This window comes from Prionailurus bengalensis, chromosome B4 (genome assembly GCF_016509475.1).
Source record: "Prionailurus bengalensis isolate Pbe53 chromosome B4, Fcat_Pben_1.1_paternal_pri, whole genome shotgun sequence".
NCBI lineage: Eukaryota > Metazoa > Chordata > Mammalia > Carnivora > Felidae > Prionailurus > Prionailurus bengalensis.
Genome location: NC_057358.1, coordinates 72,951,092 through 72,973,939, shown reverse-complemented (window position 1 = coordinate 72,973,939; position 22,848 = coordinate 72,951,092). Strand labels below are relative to the sequence as shown.

The window sequence follows — 22,848 nt, the reverse complement described above, 5'->3', positions numbered from 1 at the left end:
TTTTTTTTTTTTTTTAATGTTTATTTATTTTTGAGACAATGCAAGAGGCAGAGTGCAAGCAGCAGAGGGGCAGACAGAGGGAGACACAGAATCTGAAGCGGGCTCCAGGCTCTGAGCTGTCAGCCCAGAGCCAGACGCGGGGCTTGAACTCGCGAACCATGAGATCATGACCTGAGCTGAAGTCGGATGCTTAACCGACTGAGCCACTCAGGTGCCCCAAAGCCTCCCTTTCTGTTTTTATCTTATTTTACCTTTCCTTTCCCTGTGTTCATGTTTTCTTTCTTAAATTCCACATATAAGTGAAATCATATGATATATATCTTTTTCTGACTGATTTCGCTTCACATAATACTCTCCAGTTCCATCCATGTTGTTGCAAAATGGCAAGATTTCATTCTTTTTGATCACTGAGTAATATTTCATTGAGTTTTCCATGAATATTATTCAGTGATCAAACTGAGGGTTGCTGGAGGGGTGTTGGGTGGAGGGATGGGCTAAATGGGTGCTGGGTTAAATTAATGAGGGCACTTATGATGAGCACTAGATATTGTATATAAGTGATGAATCATTAAATTCTATTCCTTCTTTATCCATTCATCAGTAGATGGACTTTGGGCTCTTTCCATGATTTGACTATTGTTGATACCACTGTTATAAATATTGGGGTACATGTGCCCCTTCAAATGAGCATTTTTGTTTCCTTTGGATAAATACCTAGTAGTGCAGTTGTGGTCATAGGATAGTTGTATTTTTAACTTTTTGAGGAACCTCCATACTGTTTTCCAGAGTGGCTGTACCAGTTTGCATTCCCACCAACAGTTCAAAAGGATTCCCCTTTTCTCCGCATCCTTGCCAACATCTGTTGTTGCCTGAGTTGTTCATGTTAGCCATTCTGACAGATGTGAGTGAGGTTATATCTCGTGGTTTTGATTTGTATTTCCCTGATGATGAATGATATTGAGCATCTATCTATCTTTTCATGTGTCTGTTGACCATCTGGATGTCTTCTTTGGAGTAAAGTCTGTTCATGTCCTCTGCCCATTTCTTCACTGGATTATTTATTTTTTGGGTGTTGAGTTTGATGAGTTCTTTATAGATTTTGGATACTAGCCCTTTATCCGATATGTCATTTGCAAATATCTTCTCCCATTAGTTTTTTTAATTGTTTCCTTCATGGTGCAGGAGACTTTTATCTTGATGAAGTCCCAGGAGTTCAGTTTTGTTTTTGTTTCCCTAGCCTCTGACGACATGTCTAGCAAGAAGTTGCTCCAGCTGAGGTCAAAGAGGTTGCTACCTGTGTTCTCCTGTAGGATTTTGATGGTTTCCTGTCTCACATTTAGGTCTTTCATCTATTTTGAATTTATTTTTATATATAGTGTAAGAATATGGTCCAGTTTCATTCTTTTGCATGTTGCTGTCTAGTTTACCTAACACCGTTTGTTGAAGAGACCATCTTTTTTCCATTAGATGTTCTTTCCTGTTTTGTCGAAGATTAGTTGACCATATAGTTACGAATCCATTTCTGAGGTTTTCTGTTCTGTTTCATTGATCTTTGTGTCTGTTTTTGTGCCAGTGATGATTGCAGCTTTGTAATACAGCTTAAAGTCTGGAATTGTGATGCCTCCTGCTTTGCTTTGCTTTTTTTCAAGATTGCTTTGGCTACTGGGGTCTTTTTCTGGTTCCATACAAATTTTAGAATTGTTTGTTCTAGCTCTGTGAGAAATGCTTTGTTTTGATAGGGATTGTATTGAATGTGTAGTGTTTTTTTGGTAGCATCGATATTTTAACAATATTTATTCTTCCAATCCATGAGCATGGAATGTTTTCCCATTTTGTCTCTTTTCCAGTTTCTTTCATAAGTGTTCTATAGTTTTCAGAGTACAGATGTTTTACGTCTTAGGTTAAGTTTATTCATATATATCTTACGGTTTTTGGTGCAATTGTAAATGGGATCAATTCCTTGATTTCTCTTTCTGCTTCATTATTGGTGTGTAGAAATGCAGCAGATTTCTGTACATTGATTTGATATCCTATGACTTTGCTGAATTCGTGTATTGGTTCTGGTAATTATTTGGTGGAGTCTCTTGGGTGTTCTACATAGAGTATCATGTCTCCTGTAAATAGTGAAAGTTTGACTTCTTCCTTGCCAGTATAGATGCCGTTTATTTCTTTTTGTTGTCTGATTGCTGAGGCTAGGACCTCCGGTACTATGTTGAACAGTAGTGGTGAGAATGGACATCTCTGTCATGTTCCTGACCTTAGGGGAAAAGCTCTATTTTTCCCCATTTAGGATGATATTAGCTGTGGTTCTTTCATATATGGCTTTTATGTTCTTAGGTATGTTCCTTCTATCCCTACTACTTTGAGGGTTTTTATCAAGAATGGATGCTGTATTTTGTCAAATGGTTTTTCTGCATCTATTGAGAAGATCATATGGTTCTTACCCTTTATTAATGTGGTATATCATTTGATTGATTTGCGAATATTGAACCAGCCCTGCAGCCCAGTAATAAATCCCACTTGATCTGGTGAATAATTCTTTAAATATGCTGTTTGGATTCAGTTTGCTAGTATCTGGTTGAGATTTTGCATCCATGTTCATCAGGGATATTGGACTGTAATTCTCCTTTTTAGTGAGGTCTTTGTCTGGATTTGAAATCAAAGCAATGCTAGCCTCATAGAATGAATTTGGAAGTTTCTTTCCATTTCTCTTTTTTTGGAACAGTTTCAGAAAAATAAGTATTAACTCTTCTTTTTTTTTTTTTCCCAACGTTTATTTATTTTTGGGACAGAGAGAGACAGAGCATGAACGGGGGAGGGGCAGAGAGAGAGGGAGACACAGAATCGGAAACAGGCTCCAGGCTCTGAGCCATCAGCCCAGAGCCTGACGCGGGGCTCGAACTCACGGACCGCGAGATCGTGACCTGGCTGAAGTCGAACGCTTAACTGACTGCGCACCCAGGCGCCCCAGTTTTAACTCTTCTTTAAATGTTTGGTAGAATTCCCCTGGGAAGCCATCTGGCCTCATACTCTTGTTAGATTTTTGATTACTGTTTCCATTTCTTTGCTGGTTATTGGTCTGTTCAAATCTTCTGTTTCTTCTTGTTTCAGTTTTGGTAGTTTAGTTTCTAGGAATTTATCCATTTCTTCCAGATTGCCCAGTTTGTTGGCTTATAATTGCTCATAATATTCTCTTATAATTGTTTGTATTTCTGGAGTGTTGGTTGTGATCTCTTTCATTCGTGATTTAATTTATTTGAGTCCTTTCTCTTTTCTTTTTGATAAATCTGGGTAGAGGTTATCAATGTTAATTCTTTCAAGGAACCAACTCCTAGTTTCATTGATCTGTTCTGATGTTTTTTGATTTCTGTATCATTTATTTTTGCTCTAATCTTTATTATTTCCCTTAGAAGAATTTGGGAGGTTCTTGTGTAAGATTTAACTTTGATATCTTAAAAAAAAATTTTTTTTAATGTTTGTTTATTTTGAGAGAGAGGGTGAGCAAGTGGGGAGAGGGGCAGAGAGAGAGAGAGAGAGAGAGAGAGCGACAATCCCAAGCGAACAGAGAGAGAGGGAGAGAGACAGTCCCAAGCGGGCTCTGTGTTGTGAGTGCAGAGCCCAGCACAGGGCTCAGTCCCATGAACCATGAGATCACGACTTGAGTTGAAACCAACAGTCAGATGCTTAACTGACTGGGCCCCCCAGGTGTCCCAACTTTGATTTCTTTTATCTCAGATGTGCACACTTGAATTTTTTTGATCATTGTTCTCATACAAATAAGTTAGTCTTCTAATAATTTATCTTTCCTTGGCTTTTCTTATTAAGAACATTGCAAGAAAAATGCTTTGTTAAAGATTAAAAAAAAAAAAGATAAAAAGTTATTCTTGTAATTTAGCAACCTGATTAGATTAAATTTTTAAATGTTTATTTTTGAGAGAGGCCGAGACAGAATGTGAGTGGGTTAGAGAGAGAAGGAGACACAGAATCCGAAGCAGGCTCCAGGCTCTGAGCTGTCAGCACAGAGCCTGACGCAGGGCTCGAACTGACGAGCTGTGAAATCATGACCTGGGCCGAAGTCAGACACTCAACCGACTGAGCCACCCAGGTGCCCCACCTGATTAGATTTTATATGATTACTTCTTTAGTAAGTTTCTTGAGGTACTGATTCTTTGGTAATGTTGAACCAACATGAACCTGCTCTTAATAATAATTTTAGTTGAATGCTTTTTTTAACCAGTCCACGTTATTTAGAAAGATAGGATTAGACTAAATGATTGGAGATTGGTGTTCTGAGTCTGTTAATTGCTGTTGACTCTTACTGTAACCAGTGGTTCTTTGCTTCTCTAAAGAAATTTTAACATGATTTTTTATTATAAGCCTTTTTTCTTTTGATAGATTCTAACCTAAAAGACCAAACAAACCAACATGGAGATGGTTCCCAGCTACCTATAAATATGATGCAACCACAAATGAATGTAATGCAGCAACAAATGACTGCACAGCAGCCGCCTATGAATATCTTCCCATATCCAGTGGGTGTTCACGCTCCTTTGATGAACATCCAGCGCAATCCATTTAACATTCATCCTCCGCTACCCTTGCATCTGCACACAGGTGTGCCTCTCATGCAGGTAGCTGCTCCTACAAGTGTATCTCAGGGACTGCCACCGCCACCACCCCCTCCCCCACCATCCCAGCAAGTCAGCTACATTGCTTCACAGCCAGATGGAAAGCAATTGCAGGTATGTTTTTAGCATCTAAAGTGTAATCAACATAGTCGCTATAAGAATTTAACTGTTAGCAACAGGTGTTCAAAAGAGGGTTTCCTGTCATCCCCAAACAATTATTTGATTAGGTTTACAGTAAACTTTCATAGCCCCTCTTCACTGTCCTTCCTCAAACCTCCCACTCTTCAAATAAAATGAATTGGATGCATATTATTGAACCAAAGCTACATATATGCTGTTGTTTATGTCCAAACAGGTTTGTTTTTTCAGGTTAAGACAAAATTTTGAGAATCAAAAGATGGGTGTTTTAAAATAATTCTTAATTTATTGGACTTTTTAGGGGGTGGGAACTTGTGGTGATGCTTTTATTGTCTTCTTGGGACAGACGCCAGAGAAAGCTGTTCATTATCCATTACTGTCTCTATTTCATGTTCATGAGTTTACCGTGTTCAAAAAAAAGAAGTGCCTCTGAGGCATATAGAAATTTGAATAATACTTTGTAAACACTGTGTTCCTTATAGTTCTGTGCCTGCATTTCACAAATTCTAGAATCCTGATAGTGTATAATTGGAAGATAAGGGGGATAGGGTTCTAGAATTTGGGACCTTATACATTTTTCTGCTGTCAGCTCTCTGCAAGCTATTTGACTTCACGGTCTCCTTTTCTTCCGTCTTTAAAGTGGGGGCACACACTTTAGTTAATTTTCAGAAAGAGCCTTTTGGAAAAGATAACTATTTTTTAAGTGCTATTCTTTTCCTTCTTGTTGCTTTTAGTGTTGCTGTCAGAACATCACAAGTCACATGTGTAATTTAAAAGTCACTTGACATATTTACATAGGTCTCTGTTTGAGAATGTTACTTATTTTTCTTCAGAGTCCTTTAGATATACATGACCTGAAATACGAATTTTGACTCGCTTTGAATTTTTTTTGTTATTTCTAATATATGGCTAAAAGAATACAGTAATTCATTAACTAATGATAACTCTTTAAAACAGGGCGTTCCTAGTGCTTCTCATGTAAGTAATAACATGAGTACACCAGTCTTGCCTGCTCCGACTGCAGCCCCAGGAAATTTGGGAACAGTTCAGGGACCAAGTTCTGGTAATACTTCATCATCAAGTCACAGCAAAGCCTCTAATGCTGCTGTAAAATTGACAGAAAGCAAAGTAAGTGTTACAGTGGAAGCCAGCGCAGATAGCTCGAAGACAGACAAGGCAAGTTCAAGGTTGAGAGCAACCTACATAATTCTGTATATGCTAAAGATGAAAAAATAAATTATATATTGTATAATTGGTAAAGGGAATTTACTGTTGATAGTCTTGAATTCCAATGCTATTTGAAGGGTTCTGTCTAGATATGTTGATGTCCAGTGAGTTACTGGTAATATTTCATAATTATTTTTAGAAATGTTTGGTATGTGTGTTAATAACTTTTGTATTCATGACATTATGTGAAGAATTCCTTGAAATAATATAAAAGTGAGGTGTTTTTAATTTCATATTTTAAAAGAAATTTTTTTAAAGTATGTGGGCAAATAATAATTTTACTTTTTCCTCTTACCAGAAATTACAAATCCAAGAAAAAGCAGCACAGGAGGTAAAATTGGCCATTAAGCCATTTTACCAAAATAAAGATATCACCAAGGAAGAATATAAAGAGATTGTACGGAAAGCAGTAGATAAAGTAAGTTCTAGCTTTAGCAGAGTTATATATGTAATTGTTTTGAATCATCTCTATTTTAATAAAGGAATGCTTAAGTCTAATTAAAATAATAACCACTGACTTCTAATTCTGGTCTGCTTTTCTGCCTTTTGAGTAAGATCATATGAGATATGGAACATATAAAAATGTCTGATTATCTCTTTGGGGTTGTTTTTCACAAATCTTTCCATTTTGCTTTAATCCTTATAAAGTATGAGAAAAATATTCCCCTTCCTTTTTTCGTAGGTTTGTCATAGTAAAAGTGGAGAAGTAAATTCTACTAAAGTGGCAAATCTGGTTAAAGCCTATGTAGACAAATACAAATATTCACGGAAGGGAAGCCAAAAGAAAACCCTGGAAGAACCTGTGTCCACCGAAAAAAACATAGGTTGAAATGGGGAGCACTGTAAAGGACACTATCAAGATATCTGCAAAGTGCAATTTCAACTTGTACCTTTAACTGAAAATCATACATAACTGTGATTGAAATTTGGTTTTGATAAAATTATTTTTTTTAATGTAGAATATAAAGTTTTGTTCTAAATAAATATAGTTCTGCACTGCAACTTCTTTATCCTTTCCTCCTCCCGAAAATGAAAGCAATTCAAGGGAAAGTAAAGGGGTTAAAGGAGTGTGCATTTTTACTAGGACTCTTATAGTGTGGATACTGGAAGATGTACAGCTTTTTGATTTGAACAATGGAGTGCATAAATTAGAGTCTTCTAAGTGCACTGGTTTTGGAAAAGATATATATAATACATTTATTCTGTCAGGCTAAAAATAAAGTATGAATGATCTTTATGATTTTTCCCTTTATAGAAAGTTAAATAATGTATTACCATGAAGAATATTTCTAATAACAGAATATACCAGTTGCAGGGTTCCTAATGTGTATTTTTAAAACACACGTCTGAATAAATTGCTTAGATAGAAAACAGATTATCACCTGAGTAAAATTCAGTGTTCAAAACTTTGGAACACTGTTACTGTATCACCAAATAAAGGTTATGCTGCTTGTTTTTCTTTTGTGCCTTTTTTCCCCACCAATTGAAATGAAGCAGTTTGATTTGCTAGATTTACAATTTTGGAAGTCTAAAACTTTGTGGAATTTAGAACAGTTTGGAAAAAGTGTTGACTTTATAAAAATTATGTACTTTCATGATATCTTCTACCTGTCAGAGAAATGATAAATTATCTGTGCCAACTGGAGAATTGCAGTTGAGTGGTGACCCTGCCTTCCTTGGGATGAAGGTAGAATTATGAGACGCACTTCAGTGGCTTTCATTGGCTCATCTATCTAATCACTAATGAATTTCTTTTTACACTTGAGAAGTATCCAAATGCTTTACAGTGAGTAAAGTGTTAATTAGGTGACCATATGGTGGCCATTAACCATGTTGCAAAATTCTAGACATTAAAACCTGGGTTTTGGAAAGGGAGAGGACTTAATGGAGTCTTGGTTAGGCTTTCAGGGACTAGGGATTTGATTGTCTTTTTTTAAATACTAGAATATGTTAATTTTTACAAAAGGTAAGTTCAGAAGGTTATAGAGCCACTATTTTAATTGGCATCTTAGAAGAAAAAAATGGGTTATCCATGATAAACTTTCATTCCAGTAATAATTTTCAATAGATCCCAAATAACAAAAGCTATTCAGATAAGATGTTAATGGCTCAGAAAGATATATGCATCAGTGAGACAGAATGACCCTTGTATTAGCTAAACTAGAGAGAGCAATACTCTGTAGGACTGTGCTTTTCTGAAGTAAAGATGATCTGTTTCTCAAGTTTATGTGCATAATACTTTCTTGGTGCTAGCTTTGATAAGGCAAGTATTTTGAACTGTTGGCCCCAATAATGATTGTGCTAGTTCATAATCTTTACTAGATTAAGAGTGTAATTCCGAAAAGTGTTAGAAATATTTCCAAGCAGTCTTGATCTTTATTCTGCATTTCTGGGCATTTGTAATATGGTATTCTACTGATTTATATATATATTTTTAATTAAAGTTTGTGTTTAGATATGAAGGGGAAAGAATTTAGAAGTATATTTCTTCTAATAAAATATTAAGACTGTTTTAAATATCAACACACACCTCCTCATTTGTTTGTTTTGAACTCTAGAAACAATTGTGTGAATTTTCAATCTGTTTTCAGTTAAAGCTGGGTTCACACTGAAAATTTTGTAGCAAATTGCCTAAGATGATTAATCACACAGTGCATACTTTTCCTACATTTTCTTTCAGTGATGTTTGGGAATACAGTTATATTTTAAAATTTGCTTTATACCATTTAAAAGTTTTGAAGAAAAACTAGGTGGTATGATGGTCAAGTCTCACATCTTTGGTTGCAGTGCCATGAATTATTTCCACTTGTCTTGAAAATAACAAGTGTGTATTCCATATCTGCTTGGGGTACTTGGTTAGACTGCATTTAAAATGCTAATGAAGAATGTTACTGGATTAGAATTCAAACTTTTAAAACTTAGAAATACTTAAGAATGTATTAGAAAGTGCATGCTTTATGTTTAAAAAAAAAAAAAACGCTTTAACATTCCCCATTCTTGCTTTTCTCAGAAATCTACATTAATTTTGCATGTGCACAAACTGAATCAAAAACATTTTGTGGAATTATAAATTTCTCGTTATTTATTAAGATTCAGTATTAACTTGACTTTGAAACCTTGGTCCCATTAACTTACTAGTCACATTGACCAATGTTTTAGGCTATAGTGATGCCTAGAATTTTGACTAAAAGTAGTTACTTACTATTTTAACATTCCAAAAGTTTTGTGATTTCTTTTTTTCCTGGTTACCACATTTTCTCCATTATCTTCCATTAAATGGCCACAGTGTGTACTGTTTGAATGTTCCATCCAAAAGATACAGCTTCAGAAGCACAGTGGTTGCCCCATGGTCCATGAGACCTTGTTTGTAGTACAAGGATGGAGTTCTGTCTACTGAAACAATACTCTTAAAACAGAAATGTAGTATGTAATATTTTCTAATAAATTCTTTTGATAAACAAAGAAGTGTCTTTAACATTTTATTGTTATGATTCCTGGGAAATGCTGACTTTTGCCTCATTATAACTGTTTCCAAAGACATGTTGAAGTATTTCTCAGATTTGTACACATAACTAGCATCATAAATTAATGTCCAAGTTGTAAAGCAAGCTTAGAGTTAGCTATAAGCATATATTTTAATAGCATTTTTTTCTAATTACAAAATCATTGTAGGAAATTAGAAAAGCTTTATTTAAAAAAACTTGTAGAAGAAACGGAAAAATGAGAAAAATCACCTGTAATCCTGCCATTTAAAGGTAACAATGCCAATCAAACTGCCCAGAACTATGTTGTAACTTACCCTTTTCACTTAATGATGTATTTAGAAGTTTACATTTTAATAAAAATTCTACAGCATGATGTTTAATGGCTATATAGTATTCTATTACATATCGTACGTACTGTTACTTGAAAAAAACTTAAGTTTTTAAATTTATTTTTGAGAAAGAGAGCAAGGAAGGTGCAGAGAGAGAGGGAGACACAGAAGGCAAAAAAGGCTCCAGGCTCTGAGCTAACAGTTCAGATACAACACAGGTCTCGAAACCACGAACTGCAAGGTCATGACCTGAGCCAATGTTGGACCCTTAACTGACTGAGCCGCCCAGGCGCACCTCTTCATTGCCTTTTTAACAGTACTTCATCATATTTCCTGTCCTGGAGATATTAAGGTTTTAATATTGAAGCCATCTTTCATGCATTTTCCATTCGCATCCCATCTCCATTCTCTCAAACAATTGCTGTTTTCTCTATATCAAACTGGAATTCCTTTGCAGTGAAATCCAACTCCTTTAGTTCCCAGAGTGTTGCCATCTGACCTCTTTTAATAGTCCCAACTATGACTTAGATTCTGTATGCGCCAGTTCATTGTAGACACTAAAGACTAATCTTCTGATAACACAGCATCATTCAACAGAGTGCCCACCTCGTGTGTTACACACTAGGGAAGAGTAAGCAAAATAATACTGTTTCTACTCACAGAGCTACATAATGTGGAAATAACATCTATTTATATAACTGGTAAGGAATGACAGGACTATAAGGTGATCCAAGGATCTGTGATAGGGTAATTGGACTTAACAGTGATCAGTGAGAATCCCTGGGACAAATGGCACTTAAGAGCTAAAGATAAGAACTAAGCAAGAAGAAAGGAGCTGGCAGAGGAAAGAGGTGCAAATGGTCTGTGGTCTCAAAGCGTGGCAACCCCAAGCCTAAATTGGCTAGAGTGAAGACTGGTGGAGACTTCTTAGGGCAATACATTTTGTAAAGAAAAACTTGAAATCTTTCAAGCAGGAGGTGTTTGATATGAGCAGATACGCATTTTGAAAGATTACTCCACTCATAATCTTTCAATGGCTTAAAAGTGGTTAATAAACATGAAAAAGTGTTCAACTTCACAGTTAATGTTATAAATGTTCTTTTATCAAATTGATAAATTTAATTCTGGCAAGAGTGCCATGAGGAAATAGTACTGGTTAGAATTTGTACAATTTTTCTTTCTAAAAGGCAACTTGTAAATAAGTATAAACAGCCTTAAAAGGGCTGCCATATCCCTTTTCCATAATGATGAAAACATACTGGTTCACATAGTCCTTTCTAGTATTTAATAGAGGAAAATTGGAGGGAATGGTTAATCTGTGGTTCATATGAAAGTATTCTACAGCTGTTGTAAATGTTTTCAGGGAAAAAAAAAACATTAAATGGAGAAAAAAATAGGTCACAAACTGCGGCTGACCTTTCAATGAGGGGGCTAGGACTCTAGCCAACCCCCTGCAGAGTCAAAAATCCCCCATAGAATTTGTGACTCTCCAAATACTTCAGTACTACAGCCTGTTGACTGGAAGTCTTACCAACAACATAGTAAACATTTTGTACGTTATATGTGTTATACACTGTATTCTTACAATGATGTAAGCTGGAGAAAAAAATGTGACACAATCCTTAGGAAGAGAAAATACATTTATAGTACTGTATCAGATTTATCTTAAAAAATCTGTATGAGTAGACCTGTGTAGTCCAAACCTGTGTTACTTAAGGGTCAACTGTATACATAATATTCCAATTTAAAATTAAGGCACAAAAATACAGATTATTTCTAAGTAGCAGAGGATCTTTTTAAAATGCTTTTCTTTAGCTTCCAAGTTTACTATAGTGAACAATAGTCATATGATCAGAAAAAAACTTGAGAAAATTGCAGTTCTCCTTGTTTGGCACATGACAGTGGGGGAATGGGCAGGAAGCTTTGCTCTAGGCTGGGGAGCTACCAACTTCCCAATTTAGAACTGGCCTAACGTCTCAGCTTGAACACTTGAGATAGGTGTCTGATGGCTCTCCATACTGTGCTCCATACTCCCCAGAGGGGAGCACAGCCTCCTGTGGTAGCTGATGGGTGCTAGTCTGTGAGTAGTCCGCACCCACTGGCTTTATGGGCTGAGACACGCGTTAGTCATAAAGAAGTAGGCTTCCCAAACCGTAACTAGTTTGGGCATATTTCCCAATCCCGCAATCACTAGAGAAGATAATCCACTTATAGTTAGTAGGGGTCTTGGTTTTAAAGCTCACAGAGAACTGAGGCACAGCTTTCTGTGCCTGAGTGATGCTGATTATGTTACTAAACTTCTCTGAGCCAGAGCGGCTTATATGAGGGTTTGCTGCCTACTTAGCTAGAGGATTAAGTGAGATTAGAGATGGGAAAGTCATAATTTCCTACATACTTACTTGGGAGAAGTTCTGCTCTATAATTCAGACTGGTTTGCCCACTGTCCTATCTTGGATAATGGTGGAAATACAGTTTACTTGCACAATGGTTTCAATCTAGCTGCACATCCAGGGTCACAGCTTAAAAAAATAAATAAAAAATAAAAACACAAAAATCCCAAAAACAATACACAGAGACTTCTGAGAAGATGGTGGAATAGGAACATCCTAATGTTCCATGGATACAACTAGGTAACACCCACATCAGTGTAAATAACCCAGAAGATGATCCAAGGACTGGCAGAACACACTCTCCACAGCTAAAAGCAGCTAAGAGGCCAACATCAAAGAAGGTATAAAAGGGGAAGACACGGTGGGGAGCCAAACTGATCTCAGAGCAGGTACAGGAGGCACTGGTAACTTTGAGAGACTTCAAGAACAAAAGAACTAGGTATTTATCCAAAGGATATAGGTGTGCTGTTTCGAAGGGATACATGCACCCCAATGTTTGTAGCAGCGCTATCAACAATAGCCAAAGTATGGAAAGAGCCCAGATGTCCATTGATGGATGAATGGATAAAGAAGATGTGGTGTATATATATACAATGGAGTATTAGCAATCAAAAAGAATAAAATCTTGCCATTTGCAATTATGTGGATGGAACTAGAGGGTATTATGCTAAGTGAAATTAGAGAAAGACAAGTATATGACTTCACACATATGAGGACCTTAAGATACAAAACAGGTGAACGTAAGGGAAGGGAAGCAAAAATAAACAGGGAGGGGGACAAAAACATGAGACTCTTAAATATGGAGAATAGAGGATTACTAGAGGGGTTGTGGCGGGGGGGATGGGCTAACTGGGTAAGGGGCATTAAGGAATCTACTCCTAAAATCACTGTTTCACTATATGCTAACTAACTTGGATGTAAATTAAAAAAGTAAAAATTAAAAAAAAAAGAGCTGGCTGGCACCATTTCCCTCCCCTATACCCTGTCCCCATGGATACCTGTGGGAACCAGTGCAGCAGCAACACTCTCCCTAACTTGCTAACAGTGAACTTGCCTCTGCATTCTCCTGCAGACCTGTCCCTTCCAGCCAGGCTTCTAGGTCTCCTCCCACAGCAGGCCTATGCAAACCTTACTGACTGCATGGCCCACCCTGGCTCTTCTGTGAATCCGCCCACGCCATCTAACCTCCCCAGGCTTCGTCCTTGGCAGCTCCAGATCTCCTCTAGCAGCAGACCTGCATAGACCTTGCTAACAACCATACGCCCTGCCCCTGTTCTCCTGCGGATCTGCCTCCTCCAATATGCCCTTGGCCAGAGCCCACCCACCCAAAGTGGTGCCACAAGCCTGGCAGTGTGCAAGCAGCCTCCACCAGGGCCAGTACCACTTCCAAAGTGATTCGTGCTCTGGGGAGAGGGGAATATAACCACCAGTCTCAGTGCAGCTCCAACAATGGGCTTGGGGCAGACATCTGGTTTGAATGCAGGCCCTGCCAACCATCGAAAGCTTCCCGGGACAAAACAGAAAGCACCCTGCAGTTTGGTGTTACTGCATCTGGCAAACACCTGGTCTGACTCAAGCATAAGGCACCCCCCGACTAGTCCACTAACAACACAGGGACCAAACTGCCCACACAGGGCAAGTTTAAGTAATATGCCTGATAGAGAATTTAAAAGATCATAAAGATACTCACTGGACTACAGAAAAGAGTGGAGAATTTGAGTGAGACCCTTAATGAAGAGATAGAAAACAAAAAAGAACCAATCAGAGATGAGGAGTTCAATTTTAAAAATTAAAACTACACTAATGGGAATAAATGTAGACTAAAGGAAACAGAAGAATGGATCAGTGACCTGAAGAACAGAGTAGTAGAAAGCAATCAGGCTGAATAGAAGAGAGAAAAAAATAATACTAAAAAATAAAAATAGATTTAGGGAACTCACCTACTCATCATGTGTAATAACATTCCCATTATAGGGATCCAGAAGGAGAAGAGAGAAAAGGGGGCAGAAAATGTAATTTAAGAAATACCTGAAAGTTTCCCTAATCTGGGGAAAGAAACAGAAACCCAGATCCAGGAGGCACAGAGATCCCTCCACCAAAATCAATCTAAAGAGGTCCCCACCAAGACACATAGTAATTAAAATGGCAAAAAGCAGTGATAAAGAATTTAAAAGCAGCAAGAGAAAACAGTTACATACAAGGGAAACTCCATAAGGCTATCAGTGGATTTTTCAGCAGAAACTCTGCAGGACAGAAGAGTGGCAAGATATATTCAAAGTGCTGAAAGAAAAAAAAGAAAACAAAACAAAAAACTCTGCAACTAAATATTCTACCCGGCAAGGGTATCCTTCAGAGTAGAAGGAGAGATAAAGAGTTTCCTAGACAAATAAAAGTTAAAGCAATTTATCACCACTACACCACCCCTACAAAAAAAATGTTAACAGGGACTTTTTGAATGGAAAGGAAAGACCATAAGTAAGAGTAAGAAAAGTAGGAAGAACAAAAACGGTAAAACTTTATAAAAATCAGTAAAGGGATTCACAAGATGAAAGGATGTAAAGTATGACACCACATACCTAAAATGTGGGCAGGAGGGAGAAGAGTAAAGAATAGATTCAAATTTAAGCTTAATTTCAACCATCAACTTAATATAAATTGTTATGTTCATAAAATGCTACGGGGATTAAAAGTACACTGATACCGATGGGCACTGAGTAATGTATAGAATTGGTGAATCACTATATTGTAGACCTGAAACTAATATAACACTATATGTGAGCTATACTAGAATTAAAATTATTTAGTTAAAAAGGCAATACACAGGCTCAGCCTAGGCTAATTTAATCAATCTCTGGGTTTGGGATAGTTTAAAATCTCCCCAGGCGGAGGCTAATGTGCAGCCAAGAAGCAAACCACTATGTAACTTTTTAAGATCCCCTGAAGATCACAGCTGTTCTGTCAGAACAACATAACTAATTAGATCACAGCTTGTCTTTAAAACCATTTAGATTCTATCCTCCCTTTCAGAGGCAGCAACAGCACCTGACAGTTTGCCTGCAATCTTTTTTAAACTGTGTTTTCAAATGCCACTTTATCTGGGGTTTAGATCCCACTCAGCAGAGAAAGAAGATCTTGAACATTTCTTGGGTGTTCACATGGTTCCAAGGTGCAATGAGACTCTTGTAAGAACCCAGTTGTTGGTGAGGTCAGGCTGTGTGTGCTTAATTCAACATGTTTTTATTCACACACTTGCCTAAAGGAATTTTAGACATTTCTAAAATTACCATTGTAACACGGCTTTTTCTAAATCGTCATTTCTGGAAGTCTTCCTTGTACACTTTAATAGCTGACTGCACGTCCTCCTTAGCTCTAGCAAGTACAATTATGATTACCAATCACAGCAGCAGTGACTAACGTTGAGTGCTTCTTACTGGCTCTGTGACAATATTTTATTTGCATTATCCCCTTAAATTTCGTAAGAATTTTCAAAGTAGGTTCTATTATTAACCTCATTTTTCAACTGAAGAAATGAGGATGAGGTTCAGTTACTCAGCCAGGATCACTCAGACCTCAGAGGAGCTTGAGTCCAAAGCCTATCCTTGTAACCATCTCCCAATGCTGCCTCTTGGCTCATCACAAGATCTACCCAGCCATATGTGCCCCACACTTACTCTTTCTCACCCAACCTACCCAGACAGTTTGGGCACCAGAAATGGCTTGTCTGTATTTCTATTTCCATTCCAAGGTCTATGTCTTGATCTGGGCAGTGGTTACAGAGGGGTTTGCTTTACGATACTAAAGCTCTACTCTTTATTTTATGCATTTTGTTACATGTGCCTGAGGTGGGGGGTTCGCAATAAAACTATAAAAAAAAAAAAATCAAGAGGCCAGCAATTAGCTCCAAACCATTGTTTAGATTTGTGACAGGGTCGCCTGGGTGGCTCAGTCGGTTAAGCGCCTGACTGCGGCTTAGGTCATGATCTCATAGTTCCTGAGTTCAAGCTCTGCATTGGGCTCTGTGCTGACAGCTCATAGTCTGGAGCCTGCTTCTCATTCTGTGTCTCCATCTCTCTCTCTGCCCATCCCCCCGGTCATTCTCTTCCCCCCTCCCTCCCTCCCTCTCTCAAAAATAAATAGGCTTTAAACAAAATTTAGATTTGTGATAGTCAAATCTTTCATTCTTCATCTTTTCCCTTCTTTTAATCCAGTCCCAATGGCAAAAATAAATCATAAATTGGGGGAAAAAATTCCTATTGGAAGAATTCTGCATCGCATAAAATGTGCTTCTGTTTGGAACCAGAAAACTTGAACAACAAATGTGCCAGTGCCTACTGTGTGCAAGAGAGTGAAGTCAGTGTGTGTGTACTTAAAATCGTACTTTCTGTATTAGGTTGCGGCGGCTTTTGTTCCTTTCTTTCAGTTATTATTTTAACAAACTGTGCCAATTTTCAAAGGTTGCACAACTCAGAAACGCCTGTTCCCGGACAACTGCCCAGCAAGAGTGAATTTGTGGAAAGGGTCAGCCCCCAAATTAGTCTTGTCTTTCACACAGTTTAGTTATAAACAGGGCATCATATCTGATCATTCAAATCAATAAACCCTCTCTAAAGCAAAGGCTAAATATTTCTCCATCAGTTTAGGGAAACAAAGTACAGTTCAGGGATTCTGGAAACCCAACCCTGCACCTAACCAAATGTGGTTCAACCTATTTGTGATGATTGATTTCCAGACTACACTTCATGGAGCTCTTTACTTGGTGGCCAAAGCATGTCCCTGCTTTAGCAACATCTAACTCACACTGCACCATTTAATCTATAACCTCTCTTCTAGAACAAGACCTCTCCAGACTCAAACATTCTCTTACCACTGTTAAGTCTGTCAAATTTCTATCAGCCCTTAAATTCTCCAAAAGACATTTTTACTACTCCACGAAGCCCTTCCCACTTTGCCTTCTCCCACTCATCAATCAAATGAAGGCTTCCACAGGACTGAACTCCCAAAACACTGTATAATTCTCATTTAGCCCTTGTTTTACCTTTGTTACTGGTGAGCATTTGGAAGCTTGTCTCAGCCTCAGAGCAGGACTGTCTCCTTAATCTTCCAAATGAGCAGCAGAAGTCCTCCATCAATACTCAAGCTGAATGAGATATAAGGGAGGTATAAACAGAGGGAAAAATCCTATTAACATCCTAGAAATGTTTTGAGTAATTTTGTTCAGAAGAATCGGCTATCAGTTGTTCAAGTTACACACCAGAGTAGATAGTTGTTGGTTGGAAACTTTGTTTTCAATTTACCATAAACCCTAGTCTTAGAAATGTTCCTTTGTTAAGGGAATTCCCAGAAAGTTTTTCTGGCTCTAAGAAGTTAAGTGATGCCACATTAATGAATGAAATACTTGGGGGAGAAAATCTGAGGAATTAGGGAAAATCTTAAAAAGACAACACAATGCATAGGAAGAAAATACTATAAACAATGCAGTAAATACAAACAAAAGGGTTTGCATAAAAAATAAGTGTCTTATGTCTGACTCCTGGAAAGAATTCTAATTACTCTCTACAATTAGTTCATGCGTGCTGGTTAAACAGCTCCACTTACTTGCCATATGACCTTGGTCAAGGTACTTACTCATCCCACTCCCCTAAGTCCCCCCTTGTAACATCAGCTATCACATTGGGTTTTCGTGAAGCCCAAAGGTAATACGTGTAAAATGCACAGCACGGTGAATGACAGAGGAATTGTGTTAAGCAAATGTTAGGGACCGGCGTAATTAAAAGTCTGTAAACAAATGTACATCAATAAGGGATCCAAATAATAAATCATCATACAGCCATACAATGGAATATATACTATATAGCTATAGAAAACGATGTGAAAGCTCTTGACATACCAATATGGAAAGGTCTTAAGATAGTAAACATTTTTTCAAGAACAGCAGTGTCCAGTATAAAGTAGTTTGCATAAAAATAACATACCCCATTCGCTCTTTTGTAATCACCTCCAGAGGTGTACTTAAGAAACGTGACCAGGGGCCATCTGGCAGTGGGGTCATCCTGTTGCTGTGCTTCTTAGCAGCTTCTGCTTGGGTGGTAAAGAACATTATGTTTTCTTTGTTTGATGTTTAATCACAGTGATTAAGATCAGGACAGAAGTCACTTATCCAAAACAATCTCATTTTAAAAAATCGTTTTTATTGTCATTTTATGGTTAAAAAAAACATACATGGCATGACTATAAAGTAATGAGACGAGTTTTCACGTGTGGCTTGTATTACGGAGTCTCATTAGTATATAGTCACATCCTGTCTAGAGCTTGGAAGAAAAATATGCCTTGGCTATATGATTATCAATTTTGTTACTTAAAATTTATTGAGTGCCAACAGAGCACTAGGCACATATATAACACAGAATTGTACAGTCTCTATGTTGTAGACTATATTATTTACATAGATTTCTCAAAGATAACATTAAAGCATGTATTTACAGAACTTTAGACAAAATAACAATACTGGAAATCAGCAAGTTTCTGTCTAGCGAGGAGCACCTTTTCATGAATGAGAGGGTTATGAAGAACTTCTTGTGCAAAAGCACTTTAATTCCATTACCCAGAAAGTCCACGTTATTTCATTATATAGTTCTAGAAAGCTATACGAGAAAACCTAAGTGGGAAGCCATAATTGGTTTCCTTAGGTCAAATACATTTAGAAAATTCTCTGTGGAGACCAACGCTTGGAGGGGCTACAGACATATTTGTATTTCCATATCAAAGCACAAAAGCTAGAGCTACAGCACGCATGCAGTTCCAATGAGGTGGAAGAAGAGTGAACACGAAAACCATTTTTCTGAACCTGGAGTTTCTTCTCTTTCCGATCCAATTACCATCGCAGTTCCTTACTTTGCAAAGAAATGTATCTTTAAAACAAACACTCATTTTACACAAGATCATTTTAGGAAATTTTGAGATTTTTAGGCAAGGACAATGAATGTTGGCCAACGGATACCAACAACTGGGAGCCGTACAAGGGTGGGGGAGACAAGGCTCATTTTAGTGTTACTGCATGATCTCTGCGGCGTCTGCTGGCAGCCCCAATCTCGGGAGGTGGGCCAAGAATAAACCCCACAACCCTAGGAAACGATCGTGGCTAATGTTGGACAAAAAGTCTCTGAAGCATTCATTAGCACATGGCAGAGTGCAGCGCCAAGGTCCCCCTTGCAGGGACAAATTAGAATTTCCGTTGATACTAGTTGAATCAAACTATTAATTTTTTTTTTTTTTATATATATATCCAAACTAAGATCCTTTTATTCTAAGAATCTGCTCCTAAATTCAAGTTGAAGATTTGGGTGCATTGTGGTTCTGAACCAACACTCCAAGAAACACAGTATCAAATAATAATCTGGGTTTGTTTTACATTGTAACAAATGGAAAATACTCTCAATCTCCTATCTCGTGCAAATTTGTCACGTAAAGGATCTCTTTTATCTGTTCTCTATTTAACGAATTAAAAATCGATATATAATTAAATAGGTGACTGGACCCTGCTTTCAGCTAAATTTGGGATTCTCTCTATATTTTTAAAGAATGTTTTAAGCATACTCAGAAATGAAAGACTCAAGAAAATGTTCAGTCTTTTATTTAAAAACTATAAACAGTCACCAAAGTAAATAAAGCCATTCTATAACATAAACTGTTAGGTCTATATTTTTTACTGCACATCCTAAGGACACAGCAGAAATGGTGGTTGGGAGGCCTTCCACATTTTTGGATGCTAATAGAACAGGCAATAGGCAGTTATAAATGGATACATTTCACGCTGGGGGAAAAGACAATTTAAGGAAGTGAGCAGTTTCTGAGCAGGAATGTGGTACAGTATTAAGAATGGAAGAATAATACAATAAAATTCCACACTATATTAAGATAGAAAAAGTAGTGAAGAAAATATCATACCTGCACATAATGCATATATAACACAGGAGAAAACCTGTATAAAATTCCATGTATTTAAACCAATTTACAAATACAAAAAATTCTGTCCAAGCTCTGAGCTTGCACATGACAAACGTTTACAGTGGATACATGTTAGGGAAAACCAAAAAATACCTTCAAATAGTTTTTCTTCTACAAAAATGACATGAGATATATTATTCCATACTCTTTCAGCCAGCAAAATGAGTTCTACAAGGTGTATAATACAAAACAAAACAAAACAAAACAAAAAAAGAAAAAAAAGAAAAAAGAAAAAAAAGAAAAAAAAATCACAGTTCCACAAAACTGTTTTGACTTTACAGCATCAGTACCTTTGCAGAAGTATTTACACAAATTTAAAGAACATTCATCCACTGCGTAGAATATATCACAATTACTTACAATTGACAGGAAAGTCTAGAAAACTTTAGAACCTACCAATAATGCTTCTAGGACACCACAGAATGTATTTCCAGTGGCTGCAGTGGCATGAAAGGTGTTCATTCTATTCACAAATATTTACAAGATCTATTCAGACTGGTAAATTTTTATGATAATAAATAAGTGAAAATATATTGGCTCAAGTAAGAAAACCAAGCTACTGATTTCTAAACAAAACACACAATCCATAGCTAGATATTGGTGGCCCCCTCTGAGATCAGGGGGTATAGGTGTGCTGAAATTTTTTTTTTTAATTATTCAAACCAGCTTAAACGGTTTTGTAAATATAAAAATGTGCTCCTTTTTGGATATAGATAAAAATATTTAATGCTTCTATTTCATCTGCTCATGTAGGTTTTACAATATTCCATGTATATTCCAATGTGGATGGTACTGAATTCTGATCATACCAGTTTCCATCAGGATTTATCAGATCTGAGAGACATCCTGCAGATAAGCTGGTTGACAATCCCACAGCAGTTTTTTTCGTTTTCTTTTTAGATTTTTTTTTTTTTAAACAGAGAACAAAGGGATTCGCTCAGAGATCAGAATACGAAGCTTCCTCTCAGCATCATGGGAGGAGATAAAATAATTCATTCTATGGTCTCTGTTCCATTAAGACTTGGTGCTTTCTTCAGTAACAGTATGTGAAATGTATCTGACTTTGAGTCCCCACTAGAGAAGTGGAATTATTTTTCACTGCAGCATTTCGGAGTCTTTTTCTTGTTCTTTACTCTGAACTGTAAAATTAAGTTCATAAAGGCATTTGGCAAGGGTGGAGGAAGCTTCCATGTTACTAATGGCTAGCACTGATAAGTTGTTTTCATGTCTCTTTAACAATCTGGAAAAAAAAACATACAGAAGTTCGTCAGTATGCAAGGTCAGTGATGATTTCTTATGGATTTTACGAGTTTAAAGATTTTAAGTTTTATTTCATTGAGAAAATGTGTTCCCTTTAGTGAATGGAATACATTATGAACTTCCGTGGATAAAAGATGTTTCTAAGCACGACAGATTTCCTTGTATCTATGTAGTGATTTTCAGTGAACAAGTGTGTTTACCACATCCATATACTGTTGCTTTTAATACACTTTGAAAAGCCACATGTATAAAAGATGGCTCAAAGAATGCTGGTAGTAATGTGGTCAGCTCTCAGACCAAAATGGAATGAAACCAGAAATAAAAGAAAGGTGACTGGAAAATCCCCAAATACATGATGTAACACTAAGTTATACATGGGTCAAAGAAGAAATCTCAAAAGAATTTTAAAAATATTTAAGCTTAAATTAAAATAAAAGTACAACTTACTAAAATCTGTTGTGGAATGCTGTGAAAGCAGTGCTTTGAGGGAAATCTACAGCATTGTTTGAATGCATATTATTAGAAAAAAAGATCTAAAATCAATAATCTAAGCTTCCACCTTAGGAAACTAGTAACAGAATAGCAAATTAAATTCAAAGTAAGCAGAAGAAAAAATTCAAGTAGAAATCAATGAAATTGAAAAGAGGAAATCAATGAAACCAAAAGCTGATTTTTTGAAAATACCACCAAATCACTGAATCTCTAAGACACGCTACTAAGAAAAAAAGAGTGTGTATACAAATTACTAACACTGGAAATGAAAGAGGAAAGGTACCAAGGATCCCTACAGATCCCATGAACATTAAAAGCAACAAAGAATGAATATGGATAACACTATGCCCACAAATTTGAAACTCTAGACGAAACAGACCACTTCCTTGAAAGAAATAGGCTTCCAAATGTCACACAAAGTGAAACAGACTATCTGAATTTATTCAAGATTGAAATTGAATCATAATAAAAAAAAGGTAACCTCCCCAAACAGAAAGCACCAGGCTCAGTAGTTCTCTGGTGAATTCTACCAAATATGTAAGGTCGCTCAAAAAAATTTCTTAAAATAGAAATTCATATGATCCAGTAATCCCACTACTATTTACTCAAAGAAAATGAAAAAGCTAATTTCAAAAAATACATGCACTCTTACGTTTACTGAAGCATTATTTATAATAGCCAATGTATGGGAGCACCTAAGTGTCCATCCACAGATGAATGGATAAACATGTGGTATATACACACAATAGAATACTACTCAATCATTAAAAAAAAAAAAAAAGAAAAAAGAAAAAAAAGAATGAGATCTTGCCATTTGCAACAACATGGATGGACCTAGAGGGTATTTTGCTAAGTACAGTAAGCCAAAGAAAAGCAAATATGATTTCACTAATAT

General features: G+C 36.9%; 2 protein-coding genes across 7 annotated transcripts in view; one reads left to right on the top strand and one right to left on the bottom strand.

Annotated features, from left to right (window-relative positions):
* Positions 1-9,851, top strand: part of SCAF11 (SR-related CTD associated factor 11) — a 71,082-nt gene extending 61,231 nt beyond the window's left edge. For 4 of the 5 annotated variants that reach the window (XM_043563494.1, XM_043563498.1, XM_043563497.1 and 1 more), the window contains exons 13-16: positions 4,396-4,742; positions 5,724-5,942; positions 6,292-6,411; positions 6,676-9,851. In XM_043563494.1, the coding sequence (XP_043419429.1) occupies positions 4,396-4,742; positions 5,724-5,942; positions 6,292-6,411; positions 6,676-6,822 (833 nt within the window). In that variant the 3' untranslated portion in view covers positions 6,823-9,851. The remainder of the gene's footprint in view (positions 1-4,395; positions 4,743-5,723; positions 5,943-6,291; positions 6,412-6,675) is intronic. The other variant, XM_043563496.1, reaches the window with a different exon arrangement.
* A 9,619-nt stretch (positions 9,852-19,470) lies between these two features.
* The window catches only part of ARID2 (AT-rich interaction domain 2), a 170,689-nt gene continuing 167,311 nt past the window's right edge, over positions 19,471-22,848 (bottom strand). For both annotated transcript variants that reach the window (XM_043563493.1, XM_043563492.1), the window contains one exon: positions 19,471-21,441. In XM_043563493.1, coding sequence (XP_043419428.1) covers positions 21,297-21,441 — 145 coding nt within the window. In that variant the 3' untranslated portion in view covers positions 19,471-21,296. The remainder of the gene's footprint in view (positions 21,442-22,848) is intronic.